Here is a 19,528-nt window from a genome sequence, read left to right on the forward strand (position 1 = left end):
TACTAGGCATATATTTTACTTTATACGTTAAATTTTTAGAAACACAAAGTCTAGAGAAAGTTTTAGCTGCATAAACCACATTTATACTACACTTTATTTCAAGGTCATAGAAGAAAGAAACTGTCAGAGAAACAAATTTGTACAAAGCCAACCAGCAATGAGAGGTTATAGTTTTGCGAGAATGTCTGCTCATGTTATACTTAGTATCATTTATCTCACAAACAAAAGTCTCAGTGTGGTTTCACTTTAAAATTAGTACAGTGGTACCTCGGTGTTCGACCTTAATTCGTTCTAAAATTCTTGTTGAATACTGATTTGGTCAAAAACCGAATTATTTTTCCCCAAAGGAAATAATGTAAAAACGAATTATCCTGTTACAAATCGATGGTTGATCTCACAACTTTCCTCTTGGCAACACTGATGCCCGATTTCCCCTTTTTCGGAGACATGGCTACTGAAATTATACCACAAAAGATAGCATGGGGTTATAACACAAGCACTCACAGACTATGCTTTCAGAACAGACGAACCGCATAGACTGCTTCATCTCTATTGTCTACACCAGGGTATGCCGCATGGAAAAAGTGTGTGCGGCATGGGCGGCATGGACTTCGGCTCCTCACCATCTTTCAGCATGTTCTTCAATCTGCAGACCGCAGCGTCACAGAGCAAGGATCAGAGGACAAGTGTGTGTGATCATGAAGACTCATATTTCGCTTGTTCAGCACTCAAATGTTATACACATCTATGCAATACAGTGGAATCCTACCATGTTAGTCAAACGTTAATTTTATTTTATTTATTTATTTATTTTTTTACTATTATACCTTCATTGGGGGCTGAAATGAAACCCCTTAAATGAAAATTTGTTATTCGATATTCGAATAACAGAGAACAGATAAATCCTGTATGAAACAAGAACTGGCATTCCTGATGGTTGATTGGTACACCGAAAATATTTTTGTACACTGAGGTCAAATTGATGAACACAGAGGTGGTCGAGGACCGAAGTACCACTGTATTTAAAATTATATTGAACAGAAGTAGTTTAAAAAAAAAAAAAATCCTACCTTGACTTGAGTAAGCAGGGCAGCACCCGAAGATACATAAGCAGCACTTCCACAGGGAGGCAGCGAGTATGATAGCTACAGACCTGACTGCATGTCTTGGACACACCTAGTTTTTGAGCATGGTGGGCTAACTCCACACCTCTCTGAAGCATAGGATAAAAAATGTAAGTGTACAGTTTCCACTGTATTACTGCATTTCCCCTTAAGGTCAGTTGGCATACATGACTGGCAATCTGTTTACTCCACTGCCAATCTTTACCAAAGATTACTTCCTGGTAAGCCTTCAAAGCATCCCATTTCCAAAACATATCTTCAGACCCTCTACTAGGAAGAACTTGTGATTGATAGGAAGAACAGGGAGAAGTGGAGGAGGCTATCTCCTTTCCTAGACCCAAGTCTTGCAAAGTCTTTTCAATACCAAGTTTCTGGGAGCTGTCCAAGATACAGATAGTGCAAGAGGTTACTGTTGCCTTCACTGAAGGTTGTTCTCCTCCTAGCTGCTCCAGCACAAGTCTACTAAGTAGATTGAGAATATAGGACTGATAGCTGCACAGACCTGGGGCTTGAAATACTTGAAGCAGAGGAGCCACCACTGAAAATGGTTCCATACAGCAACAAATACCAACAGCTTGCACACCAGTCAGCACCTGCAGCACGGCAGGCCCAGAGGGCGAGAGACGCTGGAGTAGTCGCAGACACTGGTGAGCACAGACAGCCAGAATGCAACAACGTTCAGTGTAGCACACTTGCAAACCATTACCCTCAGTTGCCTGCTTGAAGGCAAGGACAGGCAGTCCTGAGAGGTCACAGTGATGGTGCAGCAATTGGGAATACTCACACCGTTTGTGGCAACGTCGCTCACATGATAATTGATGCATTTGTTCAGATTTGGCCCTTTTCACTACACTGATTATCTTAAGGACACCAGAAATAATACCATGCAACCGTTCCAAAACTTCATCACTCATCGAAGAATCACAAGTATTACCAAGGGCTTCAAGATGAAGGCAAGCTTCCTCAAACAGCTCAAGGCCATGGTGCTGCACAAACTCATGAATTAGTTCTAGGGCCTGGTTGAAAAATAAAGGATTTGGGGCAGAGACTTCTAAGCAGCCAAGCAAAAACTGAAGGACACCTTCAACGAGTTCTGGCAGCAACAGAGCTTGGTGGAGGTAACTAGAAAAAGACAGGTCTTCTTGAACCTCTTGTAGATTTGTTTTTGATAGAGGTGCAAATAGATTCCCACCTGCCTTGAAGGCCTGCCTATCAGGGCAGGTCCGAATCTTCCGGATAGCTCTGAGCAGTTCAGTTAGGCTTTGCCGGAGACTATTGGGTAGTAGTTCATTCGGACTCGTATTTATAGACAATAAATGCAGAATGGTGCGCAATAACATTCTTTGAACAAGGGCAACTGGCTCCTCAGCCCAGCCTGCAGCTATTTCATCAACCCCTTCCGGACGACCTCCCCCTTGTGGTCCACAACAGTCACAGAACTCAGTTAGAATTTCAGTGAGTTTTGGAACAACACTAACAGTTAAACATGGGTTGTGATTGATAGTCATGTCAAGCTTGCAAATTTTCTCCAGTAAGGACAATAAAACATGACATAGGTCAAATGGTGTATTTGCAATTGCACTCAAAATAGAAAAGGCTGTAGGATCAGTTAGCATTTCAGTATTGGGCAGCAGTGATTCAAAATGCCTCATATAAGGCCTGGATCTTTCAAAACTGCTCATGCCACCCACACAAGGATACTGCAATGACTGCTGCAGAAGCGTTACTAACTGATGATGCTGGAGACTAGAATGACTGGATGAACCAGAAGACCTGTGATGTTTGGGACATGTACTTGATGATTTTTCATCCGAATTAGATTCAGAATCAGATGTGGAGATCTGGGATTTCTTCACCTCACTCACTGAAGATCTCTGAGCAGTCCTTCGTATATGCCTTGACTTCCAATTGTGAGAAAAGTGCTTTCCAGTGCTCTGTGCATCACAAAAAGTTTTATGTTTTCCCACATTCAGAGTGGTAGCCTTTTCCTCTCGAGAAGGATGCCCTTCTATAAGTGAAGGCAGAGTGAAATCTATGAAGATAAAAAAAAAATGAACAAATTGTTCATGAGATCCTATTGCTACATTTCTGGTCAACAGCATTGGGCTATAACTGTGATCTATGATATGCAAGCTGAAACAGATCGATTAATGAGAATTAATTGAGTAAATGAGAATCTGAATAATCTTTTTATTTATCGTTTTAATCTGGCTATTAGAATGTAGGATGCATGCTTCTGTACAAAATGGCTGCACAAATATGGGACCTAATAAGGAAACATTGTAAGAGGCACATGTTAGGACAGATTAGCATGTCAGCACTAAATACCTTAGATTAAAAGAAACGGTCCAACTGAATTACTTGGTTACATGGGATTTGCACATGAGCTGTTTAACTATTCATGGCGTCTACTCAATAACACTTCCTTTAAAATGCATTTCATGTTGTCATAAGGCATAAAATACCAAAATGAATACAAACACAATTATTTAATTAGGGCTAAATAATAATGCATTAATAAAAACAAAGTCATGGAAAACTACAAAAAGGAAACATCGTCTATCAGATTTTCTATGACATTTAGTTTAACCCCTGCTCAGCTGAAATCAACTAGACAATTATAGCCCTGTCCATTTGCTAGACATTTGTTTTTTACATACAATCAAGAGATACTTTTAAAATGGACAGATACTAACCAGGGAGCTTTTCTTCCTGAATAGGAATCTTCCACACTAGGGGTAGCAATGATAACAGAAGTGTGAGCAGCTCTTCCCGACACGTCAGTTCCTACATAGAAAACATAAAAAATAATCTCTGCATCCAGTTTGTATGTCAGGTCCAGGTAACAATAGCTATAATATAATTGTACCTACAAGCAATTGCCATGCAATGAAAAAAATGACTTAATAATAATAATAACAATAATAACAATTATTATTATTGTTGTTGTTGTTATTATTATCATGTTAAACAAACAATTAACATACAAACGCACACTGACTACTTGACTACATTTAAATGCAGGTTCAGACATGATATGGTGAAAGTGAGTCCCTAAATACTAACTCCGCCCTGGGAAATCATTTTTCACAGAGAGAATAGAAAATGTGCCAGCATGTGTGAATTAAAAGTAAATAAGGGGGGGCTTGCTGTTTCAGTTGTTTGTGACTGCGGGTAAGAAGTCAAGAAGTTAAGGTTTTTTTTGTCATTTCAACCATATATAGCTAATGCAGTACATAGTGAAATGAAACATTTCTCCAGGACCATGGTGCTACATAAAACAAAGGGCTACAGAAACACAAAAAATCAACACAGAGCTAAGCACTAAGTGCATAAGGTGCAGCCTAGAGTAAACGGTGGAGACAAACAGTACAGTACACTACAGGACACATACATAAAATAGCACCGAACAGTGTACAGACTGTACATAGCATTGTGCAAATTGTAAACAATGAGAGTGTTTGTAAACATATTACAATAGCAGCATTGAATTTTGATGTGCAGTACAGCATTAAAGTGAACATGCATAAACAGCATATTATCAGTGTTTACATTGGTGGTGCTGTAAATATAGTAAATAAATAATTTTATTTAATGATTATGTGTATTTGTATGTGCATGTCAGTTCTGGGAGTTGAAGGCCCAAAAGCTATGGTACCTTTTTCCAGATGGCAGGAGGGTAAAAAGTGAAATGTGATGGGTGTGTGCGGTCATCCACAATGCTTTTGGTTTTGCAGTTGCAGCGTGTGGTGTAAATGTCCAAGATGGATGGAAGAGAGAGATGATGGCTGGCTGTCCTCACTATCTGCTGCAGGCTCTTGCAATCCGAGAAGGTGCAAATCATAAACCAGGCAGTGATGCAGCTAGTCCTTCTGTAAAACATGGTCAGGATGGGTGGAGGGAGCTATGCTTTCCTCAGCTTTCGTTAAAAGAGACGCTGCTGGGCCTTCTTGCTGATGGAGCTTGTGTTGAGTGACCAGGTGAAGTTCTCTGCCAGGTGAACACTAAGGAATTAGGTGCTCTTGACAATCTGACTGAAGGATCCGTCGATGTTCAGCAGAGAGAAACCGCTCTGTGTGCTTCTGATGTCAACAACCATCTCTTCAGTTTTGTTAACGTTCAGACAGAATGTTGGCTCTACACCAGGCTACACCTCCTCTCTGTATGCTGACTCATTGTTCTTGCTGATGAGACCCATCACGGTCGTGTCATCTGTGAACTTGATGATGTGGTTTAAGTTGTGCATTGCTACACAGTCGTGAGTCAGCAGAGAAAACAGCAGTGGGCTGAACACACAGTCCTGAGGGGCCCCAGTGCTCTGTGTGGTGGTGTTGGAGATGTTGTTCCTGATCTGGACTGACTGAGGTCTCCCAAGAAGTCAGGAAGTCCAGAATCCAGTTGCAGAGGGAGGTGTTCAGGCCCAGCAGGCTCAGCTTCTCAATCAGGTGCTGAGGGATGATTGTGTTGAATGCTGAACTGAAGTCTATGAACAGCATTCATACATATGTGTCTTTTTGTCCAGGTGGGTGAGGGCCAGATGGAGGGTTTTGGCAATGGCATCATCTGTGGAGAGGTTTGGACAATACACAAACTGCAAGGGGTCCAGTGAGGGTGTCTCATGACGAGCCACTCAAAGCACTTCATCATGATGGTTGTGAGTGTGACGGGACATCATTCAGGCCGGACAGTGTAGACTTCTTCAGCATGGGGATGATGGTAGTGGTCTTGAGGCATGTTGGAACAATGGATCTGCTCAGGAAAATGTTGAAGATGTCAGTAAAGACATCCACTGTTCTGCACAATCCCTGAGCACTCTGTCAGGAATGCTGTCTGGTCCAGCAGACTTCTGCGAGTTAACTCTGCATAGAGTTCTCCTCACATCAGCCATGATTAGACAGAGCACCTGGATGTTGGGAGGAGGGATGGTCTTCCTTGCTGCTACATTGTTCTGCACCTTAAACCGAGTGAAGAAGCACATCTGGGAGGGAGGTGTCACAGTCACAGGCAGGTGAAGTTGTCTTGCAGTGAGTGATCACCTGGATGCCCTGCCACATGTGCTGGGTGTTTCCACTGTCATGGAAGTGGCTGTGGATTCTCTGGGCGTGTGCGCGATTTGTCTCATTGATGGCTTGGGACAGTTTGGCACTTGCTGTTCTTAGGGCCATCTTGTCTCTGCTCTGAAAGCAGAGTCTGTCACAAAACAGCCACAGGATTTTCTCTGTTTACACACATTTTGATTCCAGTAGATACTGACATACCTTTTCTACAAGCATAGGCTACGGAAAAGGATCTTTTGTTTTGATCATCTGAGAACTGTTTGCCTTCAGACAAGGATGGACTGATTCCCAGGTTTTGTCTTGCCATTTCTTGAGTGACATTTTCATGGTATCTCACATGCCACACGAAGAGTGATGATTAGGAATATTAACAAACAATTTTGTATACTAGATGTCACTATAAATGATAAATTGATACTTGATGTCAGTATCTCAACACTGACTGGAATTTTTCACATTCCCTACCATCCCCAAAGATCAGGAATAGCAGAAACAAACAAACAGCCGAAACTGGATTTCCTGCCTTCAGTTTTTTGTAAAATTCGTAACTATCTCCCTTTGAGATAATTATGGGCAGGCCATTTCCATGCCCTTAGACTAAAGGTAATCTTGGTGTTTACTTTTCAGGTAACCTGGGGGTGATTTTAGGTGATTTTATTCAAGCACTAACTAAAAAAATTGAACAGTATGCATGATAATGTCACTGCCTCTCTCCCTACTCATAGAGCAAAAGGACTCACCCTTTTTCCTCACGGTTTATGCTGTACTAATAAAAAGCCTCATCTCTCAAGATTCTTCAGAAAAAGGAGAAACTGAGCAATCAAGCAGCCCTTAGTGAAGTCCACATCACTGTGGACTTGACCTGGATTCATTACATCAAACAAATCCAGACAATGATTGCACTACCTGTGCCACCAGCTGAGAAATTCAGGTTCTCCCCATTGATCTTGATAACATTCAATACAGGAGTCATAGAAAGTTTACTGACTCAGTGCAGCTCAGTGTGGTACAGGGAGTGGTGTGTGTAGCTGAGCACATCTCTAGAACGGCTGTTCCCAAACTGCACATCTACACCAGACTATTTTTGCTTCACTTTTCTCCTAAAAGCAAACCAAAAAATGGTCTTCAAGTGAGCTACCAATAAGTGTAGTCTTAAATCCAAAAAAATCAAGTCACAAGAACAACAAGAAGCAACAAGAAACAGTCATATCACTGATCATTTTAAAATGGGTTGGTTCAAACAAAAGTTGCCAAACACATCTAGATGTAAATAGGTGAAATACTGATTAATCATCTTATATTCATCTTTTGAGCATAAACTCAAATGTATTCATTGTCTGGGGGCTGTATAGTTTAGCACACTAATCTGAATAAAAAAACAACAACAGTGGGATTGTCAGGGTCTGTAGATAAAGCAGGTCCCACAGTCACTGCTAGCTTTTCTGGGTTTTGCACAAAAAAAAAAAAAAAAAAAAAAAAAAAAAAAAAAACACTAGATAAATATTTCATCTGTCCATTTAAATCAAGAGGGTATAGTCCTCTTAAAATGCTCATCATCATGATCCCTTGGTAGACACACAGACAAGCACATACACACCGTTCAAAAAAATCAAGGGAACACTTAATCATCACAGAATCAATCAGTTTCATGTGCTTTGGTGCAAATGAAAGTGACAAGGGGCACACTAGAGAAGACAATAGTGAAAAAAAGTGAATGGTTTTGCAGGTAGTAGCCACAGACATGTGCTCGTTTTTCTTATCCTTCCTGATTGATTTGTACTGTATCTAGGTTTGTGGTTTCTTAAGGTCCTTTTCACTATTTGTAGCATGAGGCAGTACCTGCAACCCAATCAGGTTGCTCAGGTAGTCCCACCCCTCCAGGATGGTGCACCCAAACATGCTGTCACAAGGAGGTATTGACATAGTAATCATTAACATTGATTACAGTAATATAGTAGTAATCAATGTTAATTATATACTTGTGTGTTGTTAGATTAATTGAAAATATATAGAAACATTAGGTCACAATCAGAAAACTTGAGTGCACCAACAAGGCTGCCAATCCAAAGGAGATAAGTGTCAGATCACATTGTTTAAAAAGCAATATGCAAGTGACAATTAGTCCAGATTCATGTCTTGACTGGCTGCCATGGTGCCATCAGAGAAAATGAAGGCTAATCTTTTGCCATGTTTTTAAATGATACCTTGTACCAGCATACTCCAATGTAAAAATGTGCAGTCTATATGGAAAATTTAGGCAAAGTTTAAAATGATAAAATCTGAGATGTTGCCTTGGCAATTTATGTTAGCTACTTTAATCAATGCTAATCTAACTTGTCAATATGATTATACAAAATGTTGCCAAGACAATAACTCAAATTTACATGTGTTTTAGTTTTGTCTAGCATGTTGAAAAGTTTTACTGAGAACAAAGGATGTTTGAATTAGAAAAGATCTTGGTTAGATGAGAGAAGATGTGATTTGTAATGAGTACAATAAGAACACTGAGAATGTAATTAAAATGTATGGAGCTCTAACTAAGAGAATTATTTATTTTATTAATGTACAAGTTAAATATATAAAGGACAAAATAATTCTCAAGTGTACTAAACAGTACAGTTACTTCAAACATTTTCCTTGAAGTTTCTTGTCACTGACAGGCATTTAAATCAAGGCAGGCATCAAGATTAACAGATTTTGTGTTTACATTTATAAGACTGAACAACCACTTTTGTCTCTGAAAGCTAATTCAACATTAAAATATAATTTACAGGGTGCCATTTTATTGTCACCTACACCTAAACATTGTGATACAGATTGTGCATTGCAAAAATTAAATAAAATATTTTTGCCACAACACCCACATACACAATATTCAGAAAAGATAAATTCATATATATATATATATATATATATATATATATATATATATATATATATATATATATATATATACACACTATATTGCCAAAAGTATTCGCTCACCTGCCTTGACTCGCATATGAACTTAAGTGACATCCCATTCCTAATCCATAAGGTTCAATATGACGTTGGTCCACCCTTTGCAGCTATAACAGCTTCAACTCTTCTGGGAAGGCTGTCCACAAGGTTTAGGAGTGTGTTTATGGGAATTTTTGACCATTCTTCTAGAAGCGCATTTGTGAGGTCACACACTGATGTTGGACGAGAAGGTCTGGCTCTCAGTCTCCGCTCTAATTCATCCCAAAGGTGTTCTATCGGGTTGAGGTCAGGACTCTGTGAAGGCCAGTCAAGTTCATCCACACCAGACTCTGTCATCCATGTCTTTATGGACCTTGCTTTGGTCACTGGTGCACAGTCATGTTGGAAGAGGAAGGGGCCAGCTCCAAACTGTTCCCACAAAGTTGGGAGCATGGAATTGTCCAAAATGTCTTGGTATGCTGAAGCATTCAGAGTTCCTTTCACTGGAACTAAGGGGTCAAGCCCAGCTCCTGAAAAACAACCCCACACCATAATCCCCCCTCCACCAAAACTTTACACTTGGCACAATGCAGTCAGACAAGTACCGTTCTCCTGGCAACTGCCAAACCCAGACTCGTCCATCAGATTGCCAGATGGAGAAGCGCGATTCTTCACTACAGAGAACGCGTCTCCACTGCTCTAGAGTCCAGTGGCGGCGTGCTTTACACCACTGCATCCGATGCTTTGCATTGCACTTGGTGACGTATGGCTTGGATGCAGCTGCTCGGCCATGGAAACCCATTCCATGAAGCTCTCTGCCCACTGTTCTTGAGCTAATCTGAAGGCCACATGAAGTTTGGAGGTCTGTAGCGATTGACTCTGCAGAAAGTTGGCGACCTCTTTGCACTATGCGCCTCAGCATCCGCTGACGCCACTCCGTCAGTTTATGTGGCCTACCACTTCGTGGCCGAGTTGCTGTCGTTCCCAAACACTTCCACGTTGTTATAATACAGCTGATAGTTCACTGTGGAATATTTAGGAGCGAGGAAATTTCACGACTGGATTTGTTGCACAGGTGGCATCCTATCACAGTTCCACGCTGGAATTCACTGAGCTCCTGAGAGCGACCCATTCTTTCACAAATGTTTGTAAAAACAGTCTGCATGCCTAGGTGCTTGATTTTATACACCTGTGGCCATGGAAGTGATTGGAACACCTGATTCTGATTATTTGGATGGGTGAGCGAATACTTTTGGCAATATAGTGTATATATATATATATATATATATTTATTTATTTATTTTAATACCATTAACAATTTTGGGGTATATATTATATATTTTAATACCAATACAATTTTGGGGGGTGTTTTGTGAGGGGAGGTTCTCAAAAAAATGGGGGCTCATGGGGAAAAGCCTTGAATATGTCTCAAATAAAGCTTTAACTGACCTGATCTAGGACAGCGTCCAGGGTGCTTAGCAACAGGAAGCCACGGCCTTGGACCAGGTACTCTCCGAGAGCTACCACATGACTCTTCTCCTCTTCCTGCTTCCTGTGGGTCTCCACATTACACAGCTGGTGAACATCAGTCAGAAATTCCCTAGCCAGAGTGTTACTGGCACCACTCATGTCTGAGCTAGAGTGAGAGAGGCAGATATTGACAGAAATTGCAGAAGTACACTTTCATGTAAACATACAATGTACAGCAAACATTCACTTGAACTGATGAGTAACAAATAGGCCATGTTGCCACAGAAAAAAATCAGGGTGGGGTTACAGTCTGAGACACAGTAAAATGAATTATTTTCCAGCTTAATTGGGTTGAGGTCTGGAATTCTTTCTTCTGTAGTCATTCAGATGTCAGTTTTCTAGTGGGCTTGGGATCACTGTTCTATTGCATAACCCAAGACGCTATTTTGCAAACCTAAGTCATGCCACCATATTATTTTTGGATAGACTGGGCTTTTTCCTAGCCACCCATCTATAATCAATATTTTACTGATTGTGCCAGGATGAACATAGAGATTTAATGTGAACTTTGAACTTGAAAGCTCTTAATTTGTAAACAATCATTCTAACTATAGAATGGCGAGTTTCAAATATTATGGAGAAGGTCTTGTAAAAATCATGAGCAGCAGCAATTGCTTTTGTGAAGTTATGGTTGATGTCCATTCTTCTTGGCATGATGTAGACACATACCAGAATGCTCCAGAACACCAAACTGCCAAAAGGTTCTACTTTTATAGAAGTAGTGATACTTCTTGATGATTAATTATTTCTTGCTTAAAATTCTGATTTTTCTGTTTATATTTTTATTGTGCACCAATACACCAAGTCAAATTCCTTGTGCATGTAAAGCCCGAAGTACTTTTCAATAAAGCTGATTCTTATTCTGAATTATTTTAGTAAAACCTGGCTGCTAATTATTAACATTTACTCTGTTGAGGAGTAAAAGTAGGAAGGGTGTACCTGAACTTGAATGCTGGTTTCTTTTGGAATAAATACTCCATACTGAAATCTGTTCTTATTTTTGTTCTCAGCTGAGGTTATTTGCTTATTTATTATAAATACTAAAGCTGGGGAGGCCCACACAATTATGTAGGCACTTAAATAATAAATAAATAAATAAAATAAAAAAGATAGAATTGAAGGAGAGTGGACTTTCTTTTTCCCCCCAATGACTATATAGCTATGGCTGTGTCTGGAAAGACTCTGTGTCCAAGACACATGACTCCAACTGCTTGGAGATGAAAGATAAAGGCTATAATAAAGAAAAACGGGCTATATTAGCCAGCCTATGTTAGTTTGGGTACGGAGGTGAAACACTCAGTCCTGGCCCCAATGTTCTTTGGGATGACAAAATGCAAGTATTAGATTAATAGCTTTAATGCAGGTACTAGCAGCACCATGCCCTGAATTGGTTGCTCACATAGTACTGAGAACAAAAGGGGCATCAAATAATCCAGAGCTACACCCAGTTGATGCTTGCAGATTTGCAGACTTGTGATATTTAGGCCAAGATCAAAATTACACCAAAACTAAAAGGCAGCCGTATGCAATTTGCTCTATATTCCAAAGACTGGCTTTGGGCCAGGTGCCAAAGAATCCCTAGATAGAAGCAAGTGCCGTTAATCAGGTTGCAGTGATTTATATCATCAGTCCACTGAAGTGTCATCTGTAAGATGTTCTTGTTGACAAGCTCATGGTGACCGGGAAGAAATTCCAGAAATGGCTGCACAGGTCACTGGTGTGGAGCTAGATTCAGTGAGAATGCAAATGATTCTTAGGTCAAGAATGCTTGCCATACCAGTTTTTGCTGATGGTTGAAATCCTGACAGCAACTAGAACTAAGCAATTCAAAATTTATGATCAGCCTGCAGTTAATCCCAATACACCACAGACAGAACCCTCATATCCTTTTAACCAGAGGGATGTCTCCATCCACAGGCGGTGTCCCCAGAAGCAAATCAGCAATAAAACTGGCAAGGCAAAATCCCAGAAGGCGGCTGTAGTTCAGTGGTCTTCTAATTGTAACCAGTGTTGGGCTCTTGAGCAAGGCCCTTAACCCCTAAATATTAATGGGTTGAATGACCACCCCTGGCAATTATTTAGAGCTCACTGGAAGTCATTATCCTCACAACATTGGCCTCTGAAATACTGATTTAGCAGATGGCTTCAATTTCTTCCAACAATTTTTTTTTTTGTTGTTTTGGGAAAAAAAGAATCAAAATTTTAAAAATAATTAAAAAAATTCTATTATTGTCATACATTGAATACATTTGGGTTTCAGATCAAAAGATGACTATGAGACCACAGATCAGAATTTCAAATACACTGCCCATCCAAAAAAAAGTCACACACTAATATTTCGTTGGACCGCCTTTAGCTTTGAATACGGCACACATTTGCTGTGGCATCGTTTCGATAAGCTTCTGCAATGTCACAACATTTATTCCCATCCAGAGTTGCATTCAAGTCTTCTCCAGCACATCCCAAAGATAAGTTAAGGTCTGGACACTGTGGTGGTCAATCCATGTGTGAAAATGATATCTCATGCTCCCTGAACCACTCTTTTACAATCTGAGCCTGATGAATCCTGGCATTGTCATCTTGGAATATGCCTGTGCCATCAGGGAAGAAAAAATCCATTGATGGAATAACCTGGTCTTTCAGTATATTCAAGTAGTCAGCTGACCTCATTCTTTGGGCACATAACATTGCAGAACCTATACCTGACCAACTGCAGCAACCCCAGCTCATATCCCCCACAGGCTTGTATGGTAGGCACTAGGCATGAGGGGTGCATAACTTCTTACCCTGATGCGCCCATCACTCTGGAACAGGGTATATCTGGACTCAACAGACCACATGACCTTCTTCCATTGCTCCAGAGTCCAATCTTTATGCTCCCTAGCAAATTGAAGCCTTTTTTCCGATCATTCTCACTGATAAGTGGATTTCTTAAGGCTACAAAGCTGTTTAGTCCCAATCCCTTGTGTTCCCTTCGCATTGTGCGTGTGGAAATGCTCTTAATTCCACTATTAAACATGCTGAGTTCTACTGTTGTTTTTTTTATGATCTGATTTCACCAAACGTTTAAGTGATCGGCAATCACAATCATTCAAGATTTTTTTCTGACCACATTTCTTCCTCGAAGCTAATGGTTCTGCACTATCCTTCCAGTTTTTAATAATGCGTTGGACAGTTCTTAACCCAATTTTTGTAGTTTCAGCAACCTCCTTAGTTGTTAAACAATGTAGGACAGGCTTTTGCACAGGTATGATTGATTATTAGATTAACTGTTAAAACAATTAGAAGCTCTGAATATCTACTTTTGGTTGGAGTTGGTATGGATTTCCCTGTGAAGACAGCATTAATGTTAAAAAGGAATAAACCAACACAAAGACCAGCCATCTGAGCTGGTCAGAGCCTTTGCTCAAGCTTGTCCTGAAAAAAAAATGAAACTACAGCTGCACTAACAACAAAACACTGAATAGGTCAGCCAAGGAAAACAACAGTAGCTGATGACAGAAACACTGTTTGTTTTTCTGTCACAGCTCTCACAAACAAACAGACAAAAGACAACAGTCAGTGCCATCACCAGCAATCTCCTCAGGGAAGGGGTGAAGGTATCACAATATACTGCATGAAGAAGACTTTGATAGCAGAAATGTAGAGGCCATACAACAAAATGCAAACCAATCATATAAAGAAATACACAAAAGTTTGCGGGGTCACTGGCTTTTGGTCAGTTGGCTGCCGATGTAGCTCAACAAGGAATACTGTTTGCACCTATTACTTTTCTTCACTTAAGTCTAAAACTTTTGAATAGAACTGGCTTTGCCATTCCAGGAATTTTGAAGGGGAATGTATGCATATAAGTTCATACAGTGTTATTGAGCCCCTGAAGTTTACAGAACTTACTGGATTTGACTGAATAATAAATGATAAAAACACAGTCGTCCTGTCAGTACTGTTATTGCAAACTCACAGTGTTATCGTACAATGTACTTGGAAAGTTGAAATTAATTAAGGGTCAGCAAATATTTCACTGAAAATATAAATAAAAAAAAAAGATTGTTGCTTACATAAGTGTAAAAAAACCCTCTCTCACTAAGTAGACAAGGCCTTCCTTCAGAACAGCACAAAAACTAGACAGAGACTGTTGATGAAAGCCACAGTGAGGCAAACAGTCACTTTGAATAAGTTACAGATTACAGTGATTGAGATACTGAATTTTAAAGCAATATGTGGGGTACAAACAGGCTATCCCTCAATTAACATCCCTAGAGTGAAATATCGTGGTGCCAGCATCATCAACTCGAGCTTGGAAGAAACCTCACCTTTCAGCAGGGTAATCACAAGACCAAACAATGCAAAAGTGGTTAAAAACATAAAGGTAAATCTTCTACAATGTCCAGTTCTGGAACCCCACTAAGAATCAGATCAGAAATTGCAGTCAACATCCAACCCTAAGAGCCTGGAAGAAATCTGCCAGGTGGAATGGTCAAAAATCACTCCCAAACAGTGTGCAGAACTAATAGGACCTGACTTACTTAAAGCTGTTATTGCTGCACAAGGCTGTTCTACAACTAAAGACTATTAAAAGCAAATTGGTTTGTAATAAAACTCTGAAACAATATGTGTTGGTGTCATTCTTAATACAGATGAATCTGATGACTTTTAATGGAGATACATACAGTGCATACACACATATTTACCTACATAAATACATGTAGACATACATACATGAGAAAACAAACCAATTCTGTTTGGACCATTGGAGGCACGTATTTCATCATAGTACATTCTTATTTCTCTGTTTTAGTTTTAAACCTTTCAAGACTTATCACAGATGTGGTATATACATACTTTCAATATGCTAATTTGTCCGTACAATATAGACTGATAATTATCAGTGTTATTCTAAAAATTGCAATTTTTCTTGAAAATAATAATATATTCTATAGAAAAATACATGAACTATAAAATTAACAGAAAATGGAGGAAAAACTGTGCTTCATTCCTATACTCCACAAACAACTGATATTCATCAGCTTAATCTGGCATCGTCTGTGTGATGGCTGAACTGGTGAGGAACAGACACTTATGCAAAACATTTAAAGAGAACACAGGACCAAGGCTGCTAGAGTCATCTGACACTGACACAGTGAGGCTTACTGTATTACTTTAGACTGTTATTCCATCCTTTTGATCAGGCTTGATACACTATTTCCATCCTCTTCACTAGAATATGCACAAAGGTTAAAATGCTTGGTATGTGACTCATTCTATGTATTTGTTCAGCAGTTAAGATTTTGTGATAGTAACTTAAAATCCTAGACCTGTCAGATAGCCAGTGCTGGACCTGTGAGGACTGCCCTGATTTCCAAAATTGCCATACACAAACCATTTGTATGAATAGATATAAATGTACCATAGACATAATCTGATCATGATTCTGAAGCAATCAGAATATCCAACATTTCCAAAGACATTTTTCCTGACTCACCTCCCTTCTACAAACATGGTGGAAGCGAAGGTCTGAAGTGCAAACTCATTGTTTACTGCTTAGACACCCACCCACGACCACAGCACACAGTTACTATTGCAATATGCACAGTTGCTTCTAATACTTTCATGCTTTAGTAATGAACGAACTTTCTACTCTGCACATCAAAATGAAATTAGAACCGCAACTGGATGCTTTCCAGATCTGGGTTGTTAGTGCATCACATGAAAGCATGTGATGTCACATGGTACTGTCTTCCTCAAGGGCTCACTTCATTGGCTCAGATCAGTGCTTGTATCACACTAAAGTGAAGATGTGCACAAAAATGCTAAAAATAGCATAAAAATGCCCACTGTCAGTTTTCTTCCTCTTCTCATCCCTTTTTGTTTAACAACAAAAACTATTAGTAAGTAACAGGCCCTGACATCAATCCCAGTGAACATCTCTGGTATAAACTTCTTGACCAACTTCATGACTTCACTAATGCTCTTGCAACCGAATAAGCAAATGAACAGCCATGCTCCAAAATCTAGTGTAATGTGCTCTCAGAGTATAGATTATTATAACAGTTAAGAGGAACTAACTCTAGAATGTTGTTCAACAAGTATGACTGAGGTGTGATCATCAGGTGGTCCACAGAGTGTGCATTTTATGATGCATGTATGATACTTCAAGCAAAAGCACACTACTTGTGTGACCAAAAGAAAACCCTAAACTTATACATTTTACTGCAAAATTGTTCATTTTTATTCATCTGAGGTAAAAGATGAAAAATAAAAACAGAAAGATTGTTATGAAGTGATGTATTAAAGATTTTACATTAAATAGTTCCCTTCACTATAATTCAGGCCTAGATCAAAACTATTTCCAGTACTTCACAGTAAATTTAATAATTAATCATTCTCAAAAAGTAATCATTATCAATCTCATGAATTAATCAGTCTCATAGAATATAGTGTTTCTAACACAAAGGCTTTGCTTGGGTGGGCTGACCAGGTATATATTGTAGATACCCATTTTTTGCTTTTTTTTATCTGTCTGAGAGAACAAACCCTCTTTGTGATCAATTGAATAACCTCTACCCTCGTTCTGGCCCTCCCAAACCTGTTTGTTCTGCTATGAGAGAGGGGGATATATTATATATATATATATATATATACACACACACTATATTGCCAAAAGTATTCGCTCACCCATCCAAATAATCAGAATCAGGTGTTCCAATCACTTCCATGGCCACAGGTGTATAAAATCAAGCACCTAGGCATGCAGACTGTTTTTACAAACATTTGTGAAAGAATGGGTCGCTCAGTGAATTCCAGCGTGGAACTGTGATAGGATGCCACCTGTGCAACAAATCCAGTCGTGAAATTTCCTCACTCCTAAATATTCCACAGTCAACTGTCAGCTGTATTATAAGAACGTGGAAGTGTTTGGGAACGACAGAAACTCAGCCACGAAGTGGTAGGCCACGTAAACTGACGGAGCGGGGTCAGCGCACCTCAGTGCTGAGGCGCATAGTGCGAAGAGGTCGCCAACTTTCTGCAGAGTCAATCGCTACAGACCTCCAAACTTCATGTGGCCTTCAGATTAGCTCAAGAACAGTGCGCAGAGAGCTTCATGGAATGGGTTTCCATGGCCGAGCAGCTGCATCCAAGCCATACGTCACCAAGTGCAATGCAAAGCGTCAGATGCAGTGGTGTAAAGCATGCCGCCACTGGACTCTAGAGCAGTGGAGACGCGTTCTCTGGAGTGACGAATCGCGCTTCTCCATCTGGCAATCTGATGGACGAGTCTAGGTTTGGCGGTTGCCAGGAGAACGGTACTTGTCTGACTGCATTGTGCCAAGTGTAAAGTTTGGTGGAGGGGGGATTATGGTGTGGGGTTGTTTTTCAGGAGCTGGGCTTGGCCCCTTAGTTCCAGTGAAAGGAATTCTGAATGCTTCAGCATACCAAGACATTTTGGACAATTCCATGCTCCCAACTTTGTGGGAACAGTTTGGAGCTGGCCCCTTCCTCTTCCAACATGACTGTGCACCAGTGCACAAAGCAAGGTCCATAAAGACATGGATGACAGAGTCTGGTGTGGATGAACTTGACTGGCCTTCACAGAGTCCTGACCCCAACACGATAGAACACCTTTGGGATGAATTAGAGCGGAGACTGAGAGCCAGGCCTTCTCGTCCAACATCAGTGCGTGACCTCACAAATGCGCTTCTGGAAGAATGGTCAAAAATTCCCATAAACACACTCCTAAACCTTGTGGACAGCCTTCCCAGAAGAGTTGAAGCTGTTATAGCTGCAAAGGGTGGACCGACGTCATATTGAACCCTATGGATTAGGAATGGGATGTCACTTAAGTTCATATGCGAGTCAAGGCAGGTGAGCGAATAATTTTGGCAATATAGTGTATGTATATAATATATATATATATATATATTAGAGAGAGAGGGGGGGGGTTGTCCAGTATTATGTTCAAAGGAGAGGACACTGAGTCATGATGCAAGAAATGATAGAAGCACCTACCCAAGTGAGATGGATACTTCAACAATTAGGTTACCTACAATGTCCAGCATTCTGGCCCTTTAATTCAGTTAACTACCACTTAGTTATCATTAAGGCCTAGCTAATTTCACATGCTGTACAATAGCCTCCTATAACTCTTCCAGCAGGTTTCTCACTGGGTGCCTCACTAAGAAGAGAAATCCTGACATGTGAAGGGGAGGTGAGTGATGTTCCTGTGGTTGAGCCTTAGAATTACCTTTGGCTTTGTGGCTGCGAGTTGTCACCCATTAACCCCACTGTGAGGGCTCTAATGCTGGAGTTAGGAGATTGCTCTCTCTGCCTAGGGCATCCAGATTTTCCTCAACCAAAACAAAGCAATTACTAATAATGGAATAAGAATGACAAGATTTTGCACATGACACAGCAGGCTAGCCTGACATGCACAAGTACTTGAAAACACCAACAACATCAATTCCATGTGAGAAGGTGTTTTCATTATCTGAGCATATTGTGCAGAAGAGAGCTTCTGTCAACTGACCATGTGATAATTCTTCTGTGTTTAAGAAATGAGCAATCATTATCTTTTTACAATGCCACCTGTCAAGGGGTGGGATATATTAGTTGCAAGTAAACAACCAGTTCTCAAACTGTATGCGGTGGAAACAGGAAAAAATGGGCAAGCATAAAGATGTGAGCAACTTTGGCAAGGGCCAAATTGTGATGGCGAGCCAACTGGGTCGGAGCATATCCAAAAAGGCAGGTTATGTGGGGAGTTCCTGGTATGCAGTTTTTAGTGCTCCAAGGAAGGACATCTGGTAGACTGGCATCAGTGTTATGGGTGCCCAAGGCTCAATAATACATGTAGACAACAATGTCTGGACCGATCCCATA

General features: G+C 40.2%; 1 protein-coding gene across 3 annotated transcripts in view; it reads right to left on the bottom strand.

Annotated features, from left to right (window-relative positions):
* The window catches only part of lyst (lysosomal trafficking regulator), a 114,921-nt gene that overhangs the window by 88,008 nt on the left and 7,385 nt on the right, over nucleotides 1–19,528 (bottom strand). For all 3 annotated transcript variants that reach the window (XM_058382454.1, XM_058382443.1, XM_058382448.1), the window contains exons 4-6: nucleotides 10,571–10,757; nucleotides 3,821–3,911; nucleotides 1,071–3,156 (exon numbers count right to left, since the gene is read on the bottom strand). In XM_058382454.1, the coding sequence (XP_058238437.1) occupies nucleotides 1,071–3,156; nucleotides 3,821–3,911; nucleotides 10,571–10,757 (2,364 nt within the window). The remainder of the gene's footprint in view (nucleotides 1–1,070; nucleotides 3,157–3,820; nucleotides 3,912–10,570; nucleotides 10,758–19,528) is intronic.

The sequence above is a fragment of the Hemibagrus wyckioides genome, linkage group LG03 (genome assembly GCF_019097595.1).
Source record: "Hemibagrus wyckioides isolate EC202008001 linkage group LG03, SWU_Hwy_1.0, whole genome shotgun sequence".
NCBI lineage: Eukaryota > Metazoa > Chordata > Actinopteri > Siluriformes > Bagridae > Hemibagrus > Hemibagrus wyckioides.